Source organism: Maylandia zebra, linkage group LG14 (assembly GCF_041146795.1).
Source record: "Maylandia zebra isolate NMK-2024a linkage group LG14, Mzebra_GT3a, whole genome shotgun sequence".
NCBI lineage: Eukaryota > Metazoa > Chordata > Actinopteri > Cichliformes > Cichlidae > Maylandia > Maylandia zebra.
Window position 1 is genome coordinate 1,973,486 of NC_135180.1, and position 19,113 is coordinate 1,992,598.

The 19,113-nt window shown below is 42.8% G+C and overlaps 1 protein-coding gene across 4 annotated transcripts in view; it reads left to right on the forward strand.

The window, feature by feature from the left end:
- Positions 1–19,113, forward strand: part of sgsm2 (small G protein signaling modulator 2) — a 116,453-nt gene that overhangs the window by 75,445 nt on the left and 21,895 nt on the right. For all 4 annotated transcript variants that reach the window (XR_013101589.1, XM_076892107.1, XM_076892106.1 and 1 more), the window contains exons 4-7: positions 12,592–12,759; positions 16,095–16,162; positions 18,039–18,187; positions 18,306–18,440. Coding sequence is in view for 3 of the 4 variants with exons in the window: in XM_076892107.1 (XP_076748222.1) it covers positions 12,592–12,759; positions 16,095–16,162; positions 18,039–18,187; positions 18,306–18,440 (520 nt within the window). In the remaining variant the exon portion in view is untranslated. The remainder of the gene's footprint in view (positions 1–12,591; positions 12,760–16,094; positions 16,163–18,038; positions 18,188–18,305; positions 18,441–19,113) is intronic.

Consider the following 19,113-nt stretch of genomic DNA (forward strand, 5'->3'; position numbering starts at 1 on the left):
GGTGGTGTTTTTCTGGCGGCTGCCTGGCCTGGTCACCGCTCTGCTCCTTGGCAGGTCCAGGGTGGGCTTGGAGACTTGAGATACAGGGGGCACTACGCCTTCGAATTAGGGTTCTGGTTGGGCCTGGGGGGTTTGGGCCGTGGTTGGTGCATGCGCTGGGGCCCTGCCCAAGCCCGGGGGTCTTCGGTGCATTGGTGGAGGAGGAGGTTTTTGCCATCTTTTTGCAGGTGCTCTCTACTTTGACTTTTGTTTGCTGGGTGATGCTGTGTATGAGCTAGTTTGTGCATATTAGCATATTTAAGTCATAATGGTAGACAGAAGAATTTGCTTGTAGTTTTTTTTAATTGTGAGATTTTTAAAAGATGTGCAGTAGCATTTTAAATTATTGACAACATCTGCCTGATTCCATCGATTCTGGGCTTATTGATTGAACTTGTTAAATTAGGTGTTTTCACTTCAAAGGCTACTGTTGCATTATTGTTAGTCCATATTTATGTTTTAAAGTTTCACTATCTTCATAACGTCCACTTGGGCCCGGTTGGGTTCTAGAGCCATAAAATTCGTCATCAAAAGCACAAAGGTCCACTAGGACGTCCAAATGCCTTCCAGTTTTTGTAAAACACACAACTGGAGATATATCTCCAGTGTCTGTCACCAGCAGACACAATATCAGCTCAGTTGAGTGTTTGCTAAGGATGAATGGTCTGTGTGCACACCGTGATAAGCCTCAGGTCTGCATTGAGGTCTGCATGTGAGTGTGTGGATTACTTGCATCTTTCTGCATGTGTGCCTGCAGATACAGACTATGATAAACTGCTTCATCTACAGGCGCAGATGTACTAGTTGAGCTGTTTGCTTGGTCATTAATTGTACCACATGGCTACCACACACACACACACACCTCCATATTTGCATAAACTATGTGCAGGCAGAATGTGAACCACAACATCATTGCGACATGGCTGCGTTATTTGATGTAAAGCTGAGTTAAACGTGTTTGGGTACACTGGGTGCTCAGCGCTGCGTCTTCATATCAGCGTAGTGTCTCTCATTCATCTGTCACATCTGGTCGGCCTTTTCCCTCCTGAGAGACTGCACACAACATTAAAGCCTATTGTTGTGTGTAAATGTGGTTTGCACAAATCACATCCCTGTGCTAGAATCCATACATCCAGTCAAGCACACTCAGAACGAACACACACACACACACACACACACACACACACACACACACACACACACTCCCAGACAATGCTCTCTGTCATCCTACCTCAGGGCTCCATCTCTCATTTACCCTGTTTGCCATGGCAACATGGTTTGGCCCACTGGCGGTGAAAGAATCGCTGAGCATGATGGGAAACGAGAGGCCAGAGAAAGAATATGAGCAGAGATCAACAGTGGACTAAAGAGTTATGGGGGTGAAGTGAGTAGTAATTACAGCAGAGCATGAGGGGTTTGACTTCTGTGTGTCACCGACTACAGTGGACAACCTGCCTCGATGCTTTCTCTTTATGATTTATTGTTTTACAACCATCCTTCTGTCACTACTGTGATAAGCTATCAGCTTTGTTGCCATTCATAAACTCTACGGGTGCAACTCACACATGCAGTTATTAGTGCAGTAACAGATGAAAAGAAGTGTCCAAAGCAGATTCTGAACCAGGCTGTGAACATGCTTTTTAATAATGTTATTGGCAGTGTTGGGACTAATGCGTTATTAAGTAACGCGTTACAGTAACTACGTTATCATTGTGGTAACGAGCACGGTAACTAGTTATTATGCCAAAATCAGGAACGCGTTACTCATTACTGGGATTTAGATAGGGTCGTTACTCGTTACTTCGTGTGGTGGCTATCGCGGAGCTTTCACAGATTCAGTAACATTAGCAAGTGGTGGAGGCCAGCAGGTGGATGAGGGAAGGGGAGGCAAGAGGAGAGACCCGAAGCGCTGCTGGTCCGAGAGTGTCAGCCTGTCAGGTGAACTGAACTTCAGGTAAGAAGTTATGACCTGCAGTCTCTCTGGGTCAGATATGAACCAAGTTTAGGTGGAGTTTATTTTTGTTATGCTGACTTTTTCGTACTGCGTGCTAGCTTCTATACAGCTTCTATACAGTTTCTATACAGCTGGGTGGTGCTATGTTACTGATGTTGAACTTTATTTTGTTCATAAGGTTAATTATTAGAGCTGCCAACCGTCCCGTAAAAAACGGAATCGTCTGGTATTCAGAGAAATTATTACGGGTTTCCTGTTGAGGTGAAAAGGAACAGTTTGTCCCGGACTTACTGAAATATCTGAGCCTGGCTTTTTAAGTAAGGGATGAATAACTGCATGCTTAAACTCACTTGGTACTTGACCTGACAAGAGGCTGGTATTGATTATGTTTAAAATATGTGGTCCAACAGTAGGAAACACCTCTTTCAGAAAACGGGGTGGAATGACATCATTCGGAGAACCACACAGTTTAGCACTTAACACAAGCTTCTCTAGTTCAGGTAGAACAATTTGCGCCAGAAAGAGGAAACCAGCGGATGTCGTGCTAAACAGGAGCACGTTTAAGCTTGATCAGCTGTTGTTAGAATTTATTTAATATTAATTTCTAGTATCAGCTGATGTTTGCTGGAGCCACAGCTGTAAAGCTGCTGGTCATGATGTCGGTTTGGTTATCTGGTGAGAGGGAAACATGAAGATGAAACCAGGAGATGTCCTTACTGAATCATCAGAGCTGAACAGGTGATGGAGAAACAGGTTTACCTTTTAGGTGACATGAATGAGTTGAAGTTATGAACTGTTTCTGAGAGACAAATAACACCAGGATACTTTTCTAAGTAGCTGACAGCTGGTAACTGTGCAGGGGCGGGTCTAGCAAAGTGTTGCCAGGGGGGCAGGTAGGGCATTAACAGGGAGAGGGGGGTACAAAGAAATACTTTTCTTTCTTATTCTCATTTAAAATGTCTCACTTTTAAAAAAAATAATTATCTGAGTCTTGCAACAAACGATTGATAGATTGATGCATATATACCATCAGAACAGTGTACATCACTGTCACAACAGCGTTTATCTTCATTCAAAGGCTTTATGATTTTTCCTATAATGGCGGGCCGCTCTCTAGTCAAAATGCCCGGGCCGATTTTTTGTCCCAGTCCAGCCCTGTATGCAGCTCATCTGCAGTCTGGTGTTGCCTACATCTTCCTATTCAGAAGGCAGAATTTCCGAGTTCTGAGTACAATCGAAAGCACCACGACTGCAGTTTTTGTGTTGGATGTAAAAAGCTAGGATAGAATCAGGCGTGGGATTTCTCTCGTGGAAATGTGCACATTATCTTTTCCTTTGGTAGGTGGCACAGTGCACTGTGGCAAGTAAGCAAGCTAGAAGACTGGCAATCTTGCTGGGTATCCAGTTATGGAAGCAACACATTAACAAGAGAATTCTGAGTAAAACCAAAGTTACTTTCCCTAGTAACTAGTTACTCTGAAAGTAACGAGTAACTTGAAGTAACTAAGTTACTTTTGATGGAAGTAACTAGTAATGTAACTAAGTTACTAATTTAAAGTAACTTACCCAACACTGGTTATTGATAATGCTCATTCCATGGGATTCTGCAGTTTTTGGAACTTCTCCCCTGACTTCATTTTTCAGCTTCAGCAGTCACTGCTTGGTTCAAAGATGCTTGGGAACCATTTGAATTCTAAGTCGGCTAATCGAGTGCCTGATGGGTCAGAGCGTAAGCCATGTTATTATAGATTCTCCTAAACACATCACATGCACGTAAAGTTTGTGCTATGACAACTAGACAGCTGTATGGATACACTTAGTGTGTGTGTGTGTGTGAGTGTGTGTGTGTGTGTGTGTGTGTGTGTGTGTGTGTGTGTGTGTGTGTGTGTGTGTGTGTGTGTGTGTGAGTCCTACTTTTTCACAGCCTGTTTAGTTTTGGATTAACGATTAAGAGTTTTGATGGTTACAATCTGGGATGAGTGATTTAGGAATACAGTAATGTTAGTGAATGTACTCAAAAGGAGAGACAAACGATGATGTCTCTCTTTATTTGTAGCTTTTATCCTACACATTGTCATGGTCCTGGGTCAGTTTGACCCAGCGTTTTGTGTTTCCTTGAAGTTCATTTTTGTGCCTTGTGTTTATTCTGATTTTGTATTAGTTTAGGGTTGAACCTGAAGTTCAGTGTTTTATCAGCCCTACCTGTGTCTGTCCTCGGTGCTCTGTTCATGTCCCCGTAGGGTTGCCAACCGTCCCTTGAAAAACAGAATCGTTCCGTATTTAGAAACAAAAGTATTGAGCTGAAAAGGGTATGCACTTTGTCAAATGGTTAAAAAAATAACTACACACACAAAAACTAGAGCTAAGAAATTCCCCACACTGGGAAGGGTGAAGACAATCGGGTCGCCCAGCCCTGGCCAATTAGGCGTCCTTTTTTTTTTTTTTTTCAGGGAGTTGGCAACCCTATGTCCCCGTGTTGTGTTGTAAATCAGTCTGTGTGTTTCCTGCTTTACTTTGAAGGCTCGTGTTCTGGATTTCCTGTTCTATTCTGAAGGTCTGTGTCTGTTGTCATTGTGTTCAGCTTGTGTCCTCCAGTCATTGTGTGTATTAGGTTCAGCTGTTCTCCCCTCCTGTGTGTGATTACCCGATTACCTTGTGGGTGTCGGTCTGTGTTCGTTGTCGGCTCGTCTGCGTTCTATGGTGTTTCGTTCCTGTCTCTGCGGCTCTCTGCCCCGCACCACTTTTGTATGCTCTCAGGTTTGTCGTTTAGTTCTCCCAGTTTAGGTTTCTTCAGTTGTTTTGTCATGCCTCACTGCTTGCTTGCCACTATCCCACCTTGTAAATAAACGTCACACTTCATCAGTCAGTTGCCTGCATTTTGGATCCTTTTCATTCCACTACACGACTGCTGGCCCAGCTGTGACACACATGAAATGGAAGTCACCACAGGGATACAAAAAACATAATAAATCAATGTCAGTAAAAATGCCAAGTCTGAAGCAGGTAAACAGGTGAGTGCTACTGTTAACTTGTTCTGTATGTCAGTATTAGGCTAAGCTAAAATATTTTTCTACAGATAAAAAAAATGTGGAGTGCTTTGTCAGATTTGTGGTATCTCTTCTCTCTGTGTATTTCCAGAATTTTACCCTCCCTCACTAAAAGCACCTTACATTTAAGCATTCTTAAGACCGTTTCTGATCACTGTAATCAAATCAGTTATTTGTTGACATTTTAGAATGTGTAAAGCCTAGAGACGAAGGAGAGACAGCACTGTGTGGGCAGCCATGTTTTCAGAAAGGATATTTACACAGTAAATCAAACCTCCTGAAACTACAAATAGATTACACTTATGAGAGAAGATGCTTTGAGGCAACACATCCACATTAAATGCATAATAGCCTGATGGCTTATGAATAATGCATGCACAGTGGGGTAATGTTATACTCTCATTCAGTCAGCAACACCGTTAGTCTTTGGATAGACATGGTTTGTCACACATGGTTTTCATTCTCGAGTTTGGTATTTTGACTGCAACCAGCAGGATTTTTGCAGAGCCTAAATGTATATCTTTAGACAAGAAGGTGGAGTAATAAGTTGCTACTAATTGCTACTGCACATTAATAGTATGTGTTAGAGATGGACCGATCCGATATTACGTATCGGTATCGGTCCCATACTGACCTAAATTACTGGATCGGATATCGGAGAAAAATAAAAAATGTAATCCGATCCATTAAATATCACGAAAGCACCTCACAAAACTTGCAACACGCCATAACTCACCTCAGAACGTTAGCACGTCGGAGCAGTATGCATCACGTGATAGAGCGGCTGTGGCATGCGGGACCTGTCGGTGGTCTGGATAGCATGTGGAGCTTCGCTAGCAACCTGGCATTTCATCTCCGACAAAGTTATCCCGAGAGAAGTAAAGCAAGTGTGTAAGTCCATCTCTGAATGTAAAGCATTCCTGCGTTAAGCTTAACAAGCGATATATGGAGCGACTGCCTCTCCTGCTGCTACTTCAATCATGAAACTGCTTAACGATCAGCTGATCGGCTTTTCTGTCGCGAGTCCGTGTCTCTTGTTTGTTTTTGGCCCACTTTGCACCAGAAAGAGGAAACCAGCGGCTGAACAACAGCAGCACGTTTAAGCTTGATCAGCTGTTGTTAGAATGTATTTAATATTACTTTCTACTCCAGGATCTTTTTCTACGTAGCTGATGCTGGTAACTGTGCAGGGGCGGATCTAGCAAAGTTTAGCCAGGGGGGCCGATAGGGCATGAACAGGGAAAAGGGGGCACAAAGACATACTTTTCTTTCTTATTCTCATTTAAAATGTCTAGCTTTTAATAAATAATTATCTGACACCCAAAGTTTTAATTTGATGTAAAATGAATAGAAGTCCATTACTGTATATAGTATATAGTGACTATTAAGTCTAATATATATACCCTAGTAAGCTATAGTACTTTTTCCTTTGGGAAGGTACCATCTGTGCAGTCTGCAATTTTGTTGAAGAAAGATGTTGAATCTATTTAATATTTCTTGAAAAATAATTGATTTCTGTGCCTTTTTTTTCACACTGCATCAAATTAAGGTTGATTACGTCGATTAAGCATCATGAGGTGGAGCGTGAGGGGTGGTTCCCTATTTTTTATTTATTTATTTTTGTTGTTGCTGGGAGTTGGAACACTATTAGTTAGGTTGCTTAATATTTATGCTAAGTACTCTTTAAAATACCAGAATAGAAATTTTTGCGTCATAACTTTTGCACTGTCCACTTCCTGCTGTGACAAAACAAATTTCCCACGTGTGGGACTAATAAAGGTTATCTTATCTTATCTTATCTTATCTTATAGGGAGGATGGTGTAGGTTCAAGTTTATTAGATTGATCAGTATTGCTGAACTATGAAATTTTTTTTTTTTGCATACAGGTGTAACAGAATAGCTTTAGTGTAGTTGTTGTTTTAAACTTGAGTATGAACTTATACAAAATGCAGCAAGATATTTAAAAAACAGTTTTGTTGATTAAAAAACACTATATCGGATTCATATCGGTATCGGCAGATATCCAAATTTATGATATCGGTATCGGTATCGGACATAAAAAAGTGGTATCGTGCCATCTCTAGTATGTGTAAGATTTCACTGACCAGTGCATAACTATGAGTTAGCCTGATGGTTGCTGTGAGGATGATGATGAGAAAGCTGGTGGATTAACCCAAAACTCCACGTGAGGAGCTTGTTAATGATCTGAGAGCATCAAGAACATGTCTGAAGTTTGCCAGTGAACATCTCATTGACTCAGAGAAGGCTTGAAGCAAAGTGCTGTGGTTAGATGGAACCAAAACCGAACTCTTTGGAATTAACTTAAGCTCCTGTGTGCATCTGCTACGGAAACAGGATGACTTCACTGCATTATGAGGCCAATGGATGGGGCCATATTCTGCAAAATCTACACAAGAACTTCCTTCCCTCTGCCAGAAATCTGAAGCCAGGCCATGAATGGGAATAATACTTAACCAAAACGTGCTGCCAAAGTATGAACATTAAGGTCATCAGTCCAGATCTCACTCCTATGCGGTCTTTGAGTCTGACGTTATTAGCCATGTCTGGGCCCAAACTCTGCTGCAGGTCCCTGAGTCACACAATCACAGCAGCATCACTGAAGCCTTTCATCTTTAATAAAATGATCAGCGTTCTGCTCTACCAGGTGTAACAATTAAGTTTAACATCCAGGCATCCATGAAAACGGAATTTATTAAATTTAACGGAGATGAAGTTAGCAGGAAGTTAGCTCGCTAGCTTCCACCTAAACATGATATAGCATGTTCTGACTGAGAGATTTCTGAAAGAATTCAAACGTACAGCTCTGCTATTACTTCCAACACAAATGAAGACAGAAAACTAAACAGCAGTGACGTTTGTTGGGTTACTGAAGTTGGGCTACCTGGTATATAATGATCATGTGCTACGTGATCGCTAGCGCGACAAAGTTATGTTAACATAACATAAACAGTGAAGCTGGAGGATGAACGCTAACTTTTTTCCACTCGATAAAAGTTAACGTGAGGGTTCCTGATGGTTAGGGACAAATGCAATCGCATAGCAGGATGCTGTAAACGGACCAAACGTCAGTCAGGAGAACAACTGAGATAATCCATCATTAGTCATTAATATACCGCAGCATGGGCTAGGCTGTAGTTACATCGTAAGGGTTTAAAAACTGAGCTTTAAAATGATGAGCGGTAATAAAAACCGAGAGAGGTCGACAGCGATCACTGACTGTTTTTAGGGGCTTGTTGAGATTAAATAGAACAAGATACAAAGCATTAAAACATGTTAAAAACACAACAACCTTCTTAAATGCAGACTACTTTGGGCCCGGAAGCAGAATTCGTCACGTCATCACTTAAAGACCGGATAGAAAATCTGTGGAGGCTGAAACTTCGAGATGAGCAGCAGCCAAGAAACCTCAATGATTTTGAGTTTCTGTAAAGAGGAGTGCATTAAAATCCCTCCTGAGATGTGTGCAACAAACGTCTTAACACTGGCTAGAAACAGTTTCAAACCAAGCACTAAGTCATGTTTTGCTTGGGCATCAAATACTTATTTCATTTAATGCATTTTTAATTTTATGTGTTTTTCTACATTGTTGCTTCTCTCCATTTAAAAGGAAGCTACCATAAGAGTTAGACATGTAGGACTGCTTTCATTTATTTGCACAATGTCACAAAATTATTCATGTCAGTCTCAGAGTAAAGCTAGCTAATGCATTTATTACTTCTAGGCTGGACGTATATGATCCATTATAATCTGGCAGCTCTAAAAACTCCTTTAGCTTAACCAGAAGCTGGAAACAGAGAGCACTGGGTCCCCATTAAACCCAGAATCAAATTTAAAATCCTTCTCCTCACATACAAAGTCTTGAATATCATAGCAGAGCCTTCGGCTTTCAGGTGCCTCTACTATGAAACCAGGTCCCAGTTTGGACTGGACAGAATCCAAAGTGCACAAGAGAGATGAAGAAGAGAGTGTAGGCAGGGTGGAGTGGCTGGAGATGAGTGTCAGGGAGGATTTGTGACAGAAGGAAAGCAGAAAGAGTGAAAGGGAAGGTTTACAAGTGATGGTTTGGAGACAGTAGTACTGGGAATAAGACAGAAGGTCGATCTGGAGGTGGCAGATGTTACGGTCTGGAGTCTGCTTCTTGTATAGTGGTTTTCTACTCTGTGAGCATTTAAAGCACTCAATCACACAAGCACTTTCTGCTGTATCTATTATTGTACGATCTAGATAGATAAACGCCTTGAGGTGGCTTTTGTTGTGATTTGGCACTATATAAATAAAGTTGAATTGAATTGTTTTCTACCCAACATTCATACTCTGATGGATGCATCGGGGAGCAACTTGAAGTTCGTACCTTGCCCAAGGATATTTGGCATATAGACAGGGATCAAACTACTGCGCTACAGCCATCCTGCCAGTGACCGGATGGACAGGATTATAAATGATCACATCACAAAGCCAGCTTGAGTTAGGCCAGTGGTTCCCAAACTTTTTTTGCTAGGCCCCCCTTTGTTTCACAAGGAAAATGTTCGCACCCCCCCACCACGCAAACACATCCTCCAACCACACACGCCCATATTTTGCTCCATTGCAGTTTATTTCACACCTCAAACTTATTGTAAACAATTAAGCAGATAAAAGTAAACTGCAATAAATTACAGGTAGTAATAGAATAAACTACTAACTCTTTTACGCTACGTCCGCACCTACACAGGTGATTTTGAACACGCAGCTGTTTCGTCCACGTAAACGGCGTTTCGAATCATCGAAAACAGATTTTTTTAAAACTCCTTTTTTGCGTTTACGTGTGGATGAGGAATACAGAGTTGGTCACGCAACGTCAAAGGTATGTGCCTTTATTCACGTCACGCTGTGGCCACGTTATTGTTTACATGGGATGAGTTGCAGAATGATAGAGACGAAATGCTGTTAATCTGACTGTCTGCAGGTTTTACACACAGTTACTGTCCCTCCATTTACAAAGGCAGAGGCGTCACAGTGTCATTATTTTACCTGTAGTTGTTTTTTCCTGTGTAATAATGTTCAACATTGCTGTCAATACATTTTAAAAAAATGTCTCTCTGTGCAAAATGGGTTTAAAAACATAAACAGCTGTGAGATCCTGTTTGTCCGTGATTTGAACCGGGGAACAAATCGTGGCAGGATCAGCCTGATGTTATTTGTATCCCGCTGTAACTTTACTGTATAAAGAGCAAACATCTCCAACATGTCAGGAGTAGTGAGTCATTACAAAAAGTGTTTGTGAACTAAAAATCAAGAATGTGGGATCCTGTTTGTCCGTGATCTGGAGAGCCCAGCGCTGCTTCCGACAGGGAAAACTAATTCTGTCACAGAGACCTACCTTGGCACATCTCCTGCTTTGCGTTTGTGTGGGAGCCCCGTCAAAAACCTGTCCATGATGCTAGCAGTGTCCAAGCGTTTGTTTTTTTTGTTTGTTTGTTTTTTCACACCACGCCCCCCCTGCAATGGCTCTGCGCCCCCTAGGGGGCGGGCCCCACACTTTGGGAACCTCTGAGTTAGGCAGTTTGGAGACAAAGTTAGAGAGACAAGGTGGAGATGGTTTGGAGATGTGCAGAGGAAGGACACTGGAAATACTGGACAAAGGATGCCAGGCAGGAGGAAAAGAGGAAGCTGAGAGAAGATTCATGGATGTAGTGAAGCAGACGTCTGTGACGATAGAGTGAGGCAAATGATCCTCTGTGGCGAGCCCCGAAGAGAGCAGCTGGAAGAAGAACGCTATTCTCTCGGTCTCTCACACACACACACACACACACACACACACACACACACACTCACTGGGGGATTGCTATCATCGTGACTGTGGCAGCCGAGCCACATTCAGCACAGACGCACAAACGCATCCTCATTAGCTTGTAGAAGTGTGTGTGTGTGTGTGTGTGTGTGTGTGTGTGTGTGTGTGTGTTTGTGTGTGTGTATTTGATAATTACAATAAAAAAAAAACTTTTTTTCCCTGACAAACATTATTGGATGTATGTAGATTTTGCTTCAAGACCTCATAAAGTATCTGAAAATGTCATTAATGGTCTCCAGTAACACAAGCAAACAAGGAATGAATTTGTTTTATACGCTGTGCAAAGGCTGACTCAAAATTGCGTGTGTGTGTGTGTGTGTGTGTGTGTGTGTGTGTGTGTGTGTGTGTGTGTGTGTGTGTGTGTGTGTGTGTGTGTGAGTGGCTTTGTTTGATTGCTGTTGAAACACCAAAGATCAAACTCAGTCGGAGATGAAAGTGCTCGTCTCTCAGCCTGATGTTAGTCATCTGTATCCAGATTCATGAAATGCTTCTCACAGCTCAGGTCCAGAATAAAAGGACACATTTTGCTTGACGTTGAACAGATTTACTAATAAAGCAGCCGGTGTTTAGCTATTATAAATATTAATAAGTTATAATGGGCTATAGTAAGTATTGTGCTGTTAAATGCTGCCTCCTCATGGCCAAAGGTGCAATTTTGAGTCAGCCTTTGCACAGCGTATAAAACAAATTCATTCCTTGTTTGCTTGTGTTACTGGAGACCATTAATGACATTTTCAGATACTTTATGAGGTCTTGAAGCAAAATCTACATACATCCAATAATGTTTGTCAGGGAAAAAAAGTTTTTTTTTTTATTGTAATTATCAAATATTAAATGCTTTTAAAGAGGCAGGAAAAAACTAACTGGTCAAATGCAGCATAGCTGAGCATGAGCTGTGTTTCACGCTCCACACCTGTTCTTTGTATAATTATTTAATTTTCACTGAGCTGAAAAACAGTCTGTGTGTTAGCTGGAAGTGCAAAAGAAAATCGATAGTCATAATATTTGTCAGGTAAATGTAAAAGAATGGTCCAACCACACAAACACAGTCAGAAGGTCCAGCTTAGACACTCTGGTCATGTTTGTGCATTTAAGATTTACAGGTATTCAATTCAGTTTTATTTACACAGCGCCAAATCACAACAACAGTCGCCACAAGGTGCTTTATAATGTAAGGTAAACCCTACAATAATAGATACAGAGAAAAACCCAACAATCATGTGACCCCCTATGAGCAGCACTTTGGCGACAGTGGGAAGGAAAATCTCCCTTTTAACAGGAAGAAACCTCCAGCAGAACCAGGCTCAGGGAGGGGCGGGGCCATCTGCTGCGACCGGTTGGGGAGAGAACAAATGCTCTCAAAGGTTGGGGAGAGGTTGAGAGGTATTGAAATAGATACAGTAAGTTAGTCATTGTTATAACGTATCTTCTGCAGAGCCGTTTGAAGGCAGAGAAGTGTAAAAATGGAACTGTTTTGCCCATTTTTCAAATCTCACATAGACTCATTGTAACATTGTAACGTGTCTTTTATCCTTATCCATGATGTTTATTTATTCTTTATCTGTAACTGATAAAGTTTAGGTTCTTTTGCAGGTTGAAATTTATATAAGTGTAGGTCAGCATCAGCCGTAGAAATCCTGTGTGTCATGAGCGCTCCTGCAGGCTGGTTAATTACAGTAACTGGTGCTTTGTTGTGCAGGAGAACCCAGAGCGTGGGCCACGAACCCCTGAGGAGACAAGGCTCTTCCACCACCAGCCGGCCCCCTCAGCCCCTCTCCGCCCAGGCCATCAAACACATCTGGGTCCGCACGGCTCTCTTCGAGAAAGTTCTGGACAAGATTGTGCAGTACATTGTGGACAACTGCAGGTGAGTTTGTTTTACTGTCTGGTGTTGCACTGTGGTGACTCACAGCAACCTACTCCAGGCTTTGTTGTACCTGAATAAATGATCTATTTATGCGGCCCATTCTTCTCCTGTGTTTGCTTTGTTCTGCGTTCTGTCTGGCTAACAACCACTGTGTGTTTCGACAAGCTGTCCACACACTGCAATTCACTGATCAAAGCTTCAGACATGAAGTGCACTGATGGGGTTCACAAACATGGCAACGGTTATCAGACAACCCTAAACAAGACTTGTGCGGTTTTGCTGTTGTATAGTTCCTGTTAAAAGCTGGGCAAATATTGTAAAGTCGGCGTTGTGTTCAGACAGCTGCAGCGGAGGTGATCTAATCTGATGTAAGACGCCCACGGTGAATGTCAAGGCCTCAGAAGTCCGTCAGAAGTAAAGAGCATCAAACAGCAACCTTAGTAAACCTTTATTCTGGCCTTTGTTGTGAAGCCTGCAGACCTCAGTGCTCTTCTCACTGTGCTTACAGGTTTCACTGGGCCTAACATCACACATACTGGGAAACAATATTGTTTCAGACGCGATGAGTGTTGGGGGTTTAGCTGTATAGGACATCCTAGCTGCTGATGCGTAAACTTATTATCCTTCCTCGTCCTTATTGGGAGGGAAGTAGAGATTTTTAATTTAACGCTGGTGTTGGATCAGCTCTCAGTATTGACAGATGCCTGAAGCCAGGGTATATTTATTTTATCGGGGATGCATCCTTAATGCACAGGCATATCTTCAACCTTTGAGAAATCACAGCACTTGGAAATAATGTGCGCGTGAATCAGCCGTCCAACCTTAACCGTCACGGTGAAGCACTCGGCCAGCGCTAATACACAGAAACGAGCCCATCAGTGATTCTTCTACTCACTCGGTCCTCTGGGTGTGCTGCTGCATTCATCATGTGCATAAAGTGTCACTGCAGCTTCTATACACTTACAGCAATCACACTGTTGAGTCAAGTGAAGGGGATAATGGGTGTGATCTCCTACACTTGGAGTATTTGATCACTTTTAAAGATGAACTGAGCAAACAATTGGTGCTTTGTCCATTTATGCTGTTTGATATTATCTTGGGTTTGCCAGACTTTTCTCTGACCTGCTCCCTGCCACATCCTGCGATCTGTTACGCCCCCTGTACGTCTACCTGTGCATTAGGCGGTGGCTCTAACCTGATGTTGAAATGCTTATCCTTAAATGTAGTCTTAATTTGTAATGAAGGTGGTGAGCTCAGATTGTATCTGTGGCAAAACCATTTCTGCTGCATGTTCTCTGCCACGCTCCTCGGGTGAAGTAGAACTCACTGTGTCATCCTGGAGGACAGAGTCATGGTGAACTCCCACAGAAACTACTGGGAACTGCTCACTCAGAGCGCTCTGTGGAAGTTTGGTGTTATTCAAATACAAGGTCACATTGTAGCTACAGTGGGGCAAAAAAGTATTTAGTCAGCCACCGATTGTGCAAGTTCCCCCACCTAAAATGATGACAGAGGTCAGTAATTTGCACCAGAGGTACACTTCAACTGTGAGAGACAGAATGTGAAAAAAAAATCCATGAATCCACATGGTAGGATTTGTAAAGAATTTATTGGTAAATCAGGGTGGAAAATAAGTATTTGGTCAATAACAAAAATACAACTCAATACTTTGTAACATAACCTTTGTTGGCAATAACAGAGGTCAAACGTTTACTATAGGTCTTTACCAGGTTTGCACACACAGTAGCTGGTATTTTGGCCCATTCCTCCATGCAGATCTTCTCGAGAGCAGTGATGTTTTGGGGCTGTCGCCGAGCAACACGGACTTTCAACTCCCGCCACAGATTTTCTATGGGGTTGAGGTCTGGAGACTGGCTAGGCCACTCCAGGACTTTCAAATGCTTCTTACGGAGCCACTCCTTTGTTGCCCGGGCGGTGTGTTTTGGATCATTGTCATGTTGGAAGACCCAGCCTCGTTTCATCTTCAAAGTTCTCACTGATGGAAGGAGGTTTTGGCTCAAAATCTCACGATACATGGCCCCATTCATTCTGTCCTTAACACGGATCAGTCGTCCTGTCCCCTTGGCAGAAAAACAGCCCCATAGCATGATGTTTCCACCCCCATGCTTCACAGTAGGTATGGTGTTCTTGGGATGCAACTCAGTATTCTTCTTCCTCCAAACACGACGAGTTGAGTTTATACCAAAAAGTTCTACTTTGGTTTCATCTGACCACATGACATTCTCCCAATCCTCTGCTGTATCATCCATGTGCTCTCTGGCAAACTTCAGACGGGCCTGGACATGCACTGGCTTCAGCAGCGGAACACGTCTGGCACTGCGGGATTTGATTCCCTGCCGTTGTAGTGTGTTACTGATGGTGACCTTTGTTACTTTGGTCCCAGCTCTCTGCAGGTCATTCACCAGGTCCCCCCGTGTGGTTCTGGGATCTTTGCTCACCGTTCTCATGATCATTTTGACCCCACGGGATGAGATCTTGCGTGGAGCCCCAGATCGAGGGAGATTATCAGTGGTCTTGTATGTCTTCCATTTTCTGATGATTGCTCCCACAGTTGATTTTTTCACACCAAGCTGCTTGCCTATTGTAGATTCACTCTTCCCAGTCTGGTGCAGGTCTACAATACTTTTCCTGGTGTCCTTCCAAAGCTCTTTGGTCTTGGCCATGGCGGAGTTTGGAGTCTGACTGTTTGAGGCTGTGGACAGGTGTCTTTTATACAGATGATGAGTTCAAACAGGTGCCATTCATACAGGTAACGAGTGGGGGACAGAAAAGCTTCTTACAGAAAACGTTACAGGTCTGTGAGAGCCAGAGATTTTCCTTGTTTGAGCTGACCAAATACTTATTTTCCACCCTAATTTACGAATAAATTCTTTACAAATCCTACCATGTGGATTGATGGATTTTTTTTTCACATTCTGTCTCTCACAGTTGAAGTGTACCTCTGGTGCAAATTACTGACCTCTGTCATCATTTTAGGTGGGGGAACTTGCACAATCGGTGGCTGACTAAATACTTTTTTGCCCCACTGTATTCAGCATGAGTTACCACGGTGATTTACACTGGAGCCAGCCAGAAACCACATCTTCTTAACCCATGTGATGGATCTGTGATGTAATGCAGCCACTACATATGAGTGAGGGGTGGTGATGTAATCAGGCAGGTGTGTCATCTGAGTTTCTAGCATGCGTTGCTGAATCCTTGCCTGTTCTTGGATAGTTGACAGATCATACTTTAACCTTTAACCTGCACTCATCACCTCCAAACTGATCATATCTAGTGACGTGTTTCTTTCTTCTCTGTGTTTCTGACGGCAGTAAATACTATGAGAGGGAAGCTCTGATGCATGACTCAGTCTTTGGGCCCATCTTGGCAGCCCTACTAGGTGAGTATGTTAATGTATTTAATCACCAGAGGCCAGTAAAAAAGCATGCACAGCTGATCATCCAGGTGATTGTTCATATATTCATTTAAATTTGCAAACAAATACACAAGACAGCATTTTCATAACTGTTTGGAATTGGACAGCAGGCAGAGACTCGGAATCAGAGACACCGGGCAGTCAGACAGGAACAGGAAGCAAACAGCTTTGCCAGCTTGAGCAAACTAGAAAAAGTTAACTGCGAGACAGACTGGTGAAGAGAAAATAAACACTTTATCATCTCTGACTAAAGAGGGAGTTCGGGACACTGATGAGGCAGATAATGAGTGCTGATGAGGGGCGGAGCAGAGTATAGTCATGAACAGCTGGGACAGAGACGCACATTAATGTGTCCAAACACCTGCTGCATATTTGCTCCGCGCTGACAGAAAGAAAGAACTGAAACCATTTATGTAATGTATATGCATTCATATGGCACTTTTCTAGTCTGACCATTTAAAGTTCTTTAGACTGCTGCAAGCCATATTTTTGGTGTTATTGTACCATTGATATTATTAGATTACTGATATGTAAAAGAAAAAAAAGTCCCGTACACAGGTATAAATACTGTTTGTCCACACAGGCTTTACTTGGAATGCAGCACAGGTGCATTTGGAAACTTACAGAATTTTCCGTACTATAAGGCGCACTTAAAATCCTTTAATTTTCTCAAAAATCGACAGTGCGCCTTATAATCCGGTGCATCTTATGTATGAATTCTGGTTGTGCTTAATAATAATAATAATGGATTGCATTTATATAGCGCTTTTCAAGGCACCCAAAGCGCTTTACAAAGCCACCATTCATTCACTCTCGCATTCACGCACTGGTGGAGGCAGCTACAGTTGTAGCCACAGCTGCCCTGGGGCACTGACAGTCTGCATTAGCATTAGCTACACAGCTATGTTAGCATAGCATAAATACAGTGAAGCAGGAGGATGAACGCTAACTTTTTTCCACTCGTTAACGTGACGGTTCCTGATGGTTAGAGACAAATACAGTCGCATGGCAGGATGCTGTAAACGGACCAAACGTCAGTCAGGAGAACAACTGAGATAATCCATCCACAATACGAGGTTAGTCATTACTATACTGCAACAACATGGGAACAGAGCAGCTGTGATAGAATACAGCATTAATGAATCAATGGTACAGAAGTGGCGGAAGCAAGAAGAATGAGTTGAATAAAGTTTGACTTTTCTGACTGCTTTGTTTCGCTTAATGAGCCTTATGGTCCGAAAAATACGGTACATTTGTGCCACACTGTTTTATCTACTAAGGTTGCCGGTTCGAGCCCCGGCTTGGACAGTCTCGGTCGTTGTGTCCTTGGGCAAGACACTTCACCCGTTGCCTACTGGTGGTGGTCAGAGGGCCCGGTGGCGCCAGTGTCCGGCAGCCTCGCCTCTGTCAGTGCGCCCCAGGGTGGCTGTGGCTACAATGTAGCTGCCATCACCAGTGTGTGAATGTGTGTGTGAATGTGTGGATGTCTGGTTGTGTAAAGTGCTTTGGGGTCCTTAGGGACTAGAAAAGCACTATACAAATACAGGCCATTTTACTAGTGAACCATTGTGATGACCTGGTGAAATATGCAGGGTCGAGCCCATCTCTCACTACATGCCAGCCCTGATTTACTTTGGACAGGAGGACAGGATTATACAATATTGTTAGCAATGAAGAATCCTCTCTAATATTGTTATTTGATCAAAATTCAATCAAGAATTCGAATACGTGCACACAGGAGCATGTCGTAGATACGCTGCAGGTTTTCCATCACATATACAGAAATGAGCAACATCAAATGTTTGCTTAAAGACCGTGTATGTGTGTGCTGTCTTTTTAGTGGGGCCGTGTGCTCTGGAGTACACGAAGCTGAAGACTTCGGATCATTTCTGGACAGACCCCTCAGCCAATGAGCTGGTTCAGCGCCATCGTATTCACGGGGCCCACCGCGGCCAGGACGTCTTAGCCGGCCACCGGCCTGCTCTGGGGGTTAGTACGGGGCATCCTCAGGAGGTGTTGTTCTAAGGATAGATCATCGGCGTGTGTAGGATTGGTTTTCTCGTAGGAGTCGTTCGTTGTATAAACTGGCTGTTTGCTTCTTTTCTAGATCCGCAAAAGGCAGTCGAGCGGCAGCATGTCAGAGGACAGGTTTGCTGCATCAGCGAGGGAGTATGTGGAGTCTCTTCACCAAAACTCCAGAACGCACCTGCTCTATGGCAAAAATAATGTCCTTGTGCAACCGGTACATCTCACTGACACACAGTAACTTTGCTGTTTTTGTCCCATCATCCTCTGGAGTGCTTTCAGTTCCTCCACAGTCTCACAGCCCAGACATATAGTGACAATACTTGTACTTTGGTAAAGGGTCATATCTCAGTCCAGTCTCATATTGGATCCTACAGTTTTTCAAACAAGCCGCTGAGAGTGTGTCTTCACTTTGACCAAACTTTACATCCATCAAAAAAACCATAAAAACTTGATTTGTTGTGTTTTCTTTTGATTTATCCAAGCAGAAAGTTTGGATATATTCCTTTCTATTACTAGGACAAAGTCTGCTGCGTTATGGACTTTTTCTCTGCAGCACTGATTTTGTGTTGCACAGCTAATTCTGTCACACAGCAGTGTGCAACACAAGAAGACACTATGTCAAATATTGCAACATTATCAGCAAAGTAATATCTGCTAACACAGCACGACAGCTAGACTTTATGCTGCACGCTCACATGGAGCCTTGAAAACAAGTAAGAACCACATATCAGCAGCTTAATTAGACTCAAGTGCTGATGAAACGGGTGAAAAGAGATAAAGAAATAAATATAAGGCACAGGATGTGCTCATTTCAGTATGTTTCATCAAGTTTTAAAGTCAGTCTGTTCTGCTCTAATATAAAATCAGATGATTCAGCTCATGTTGGC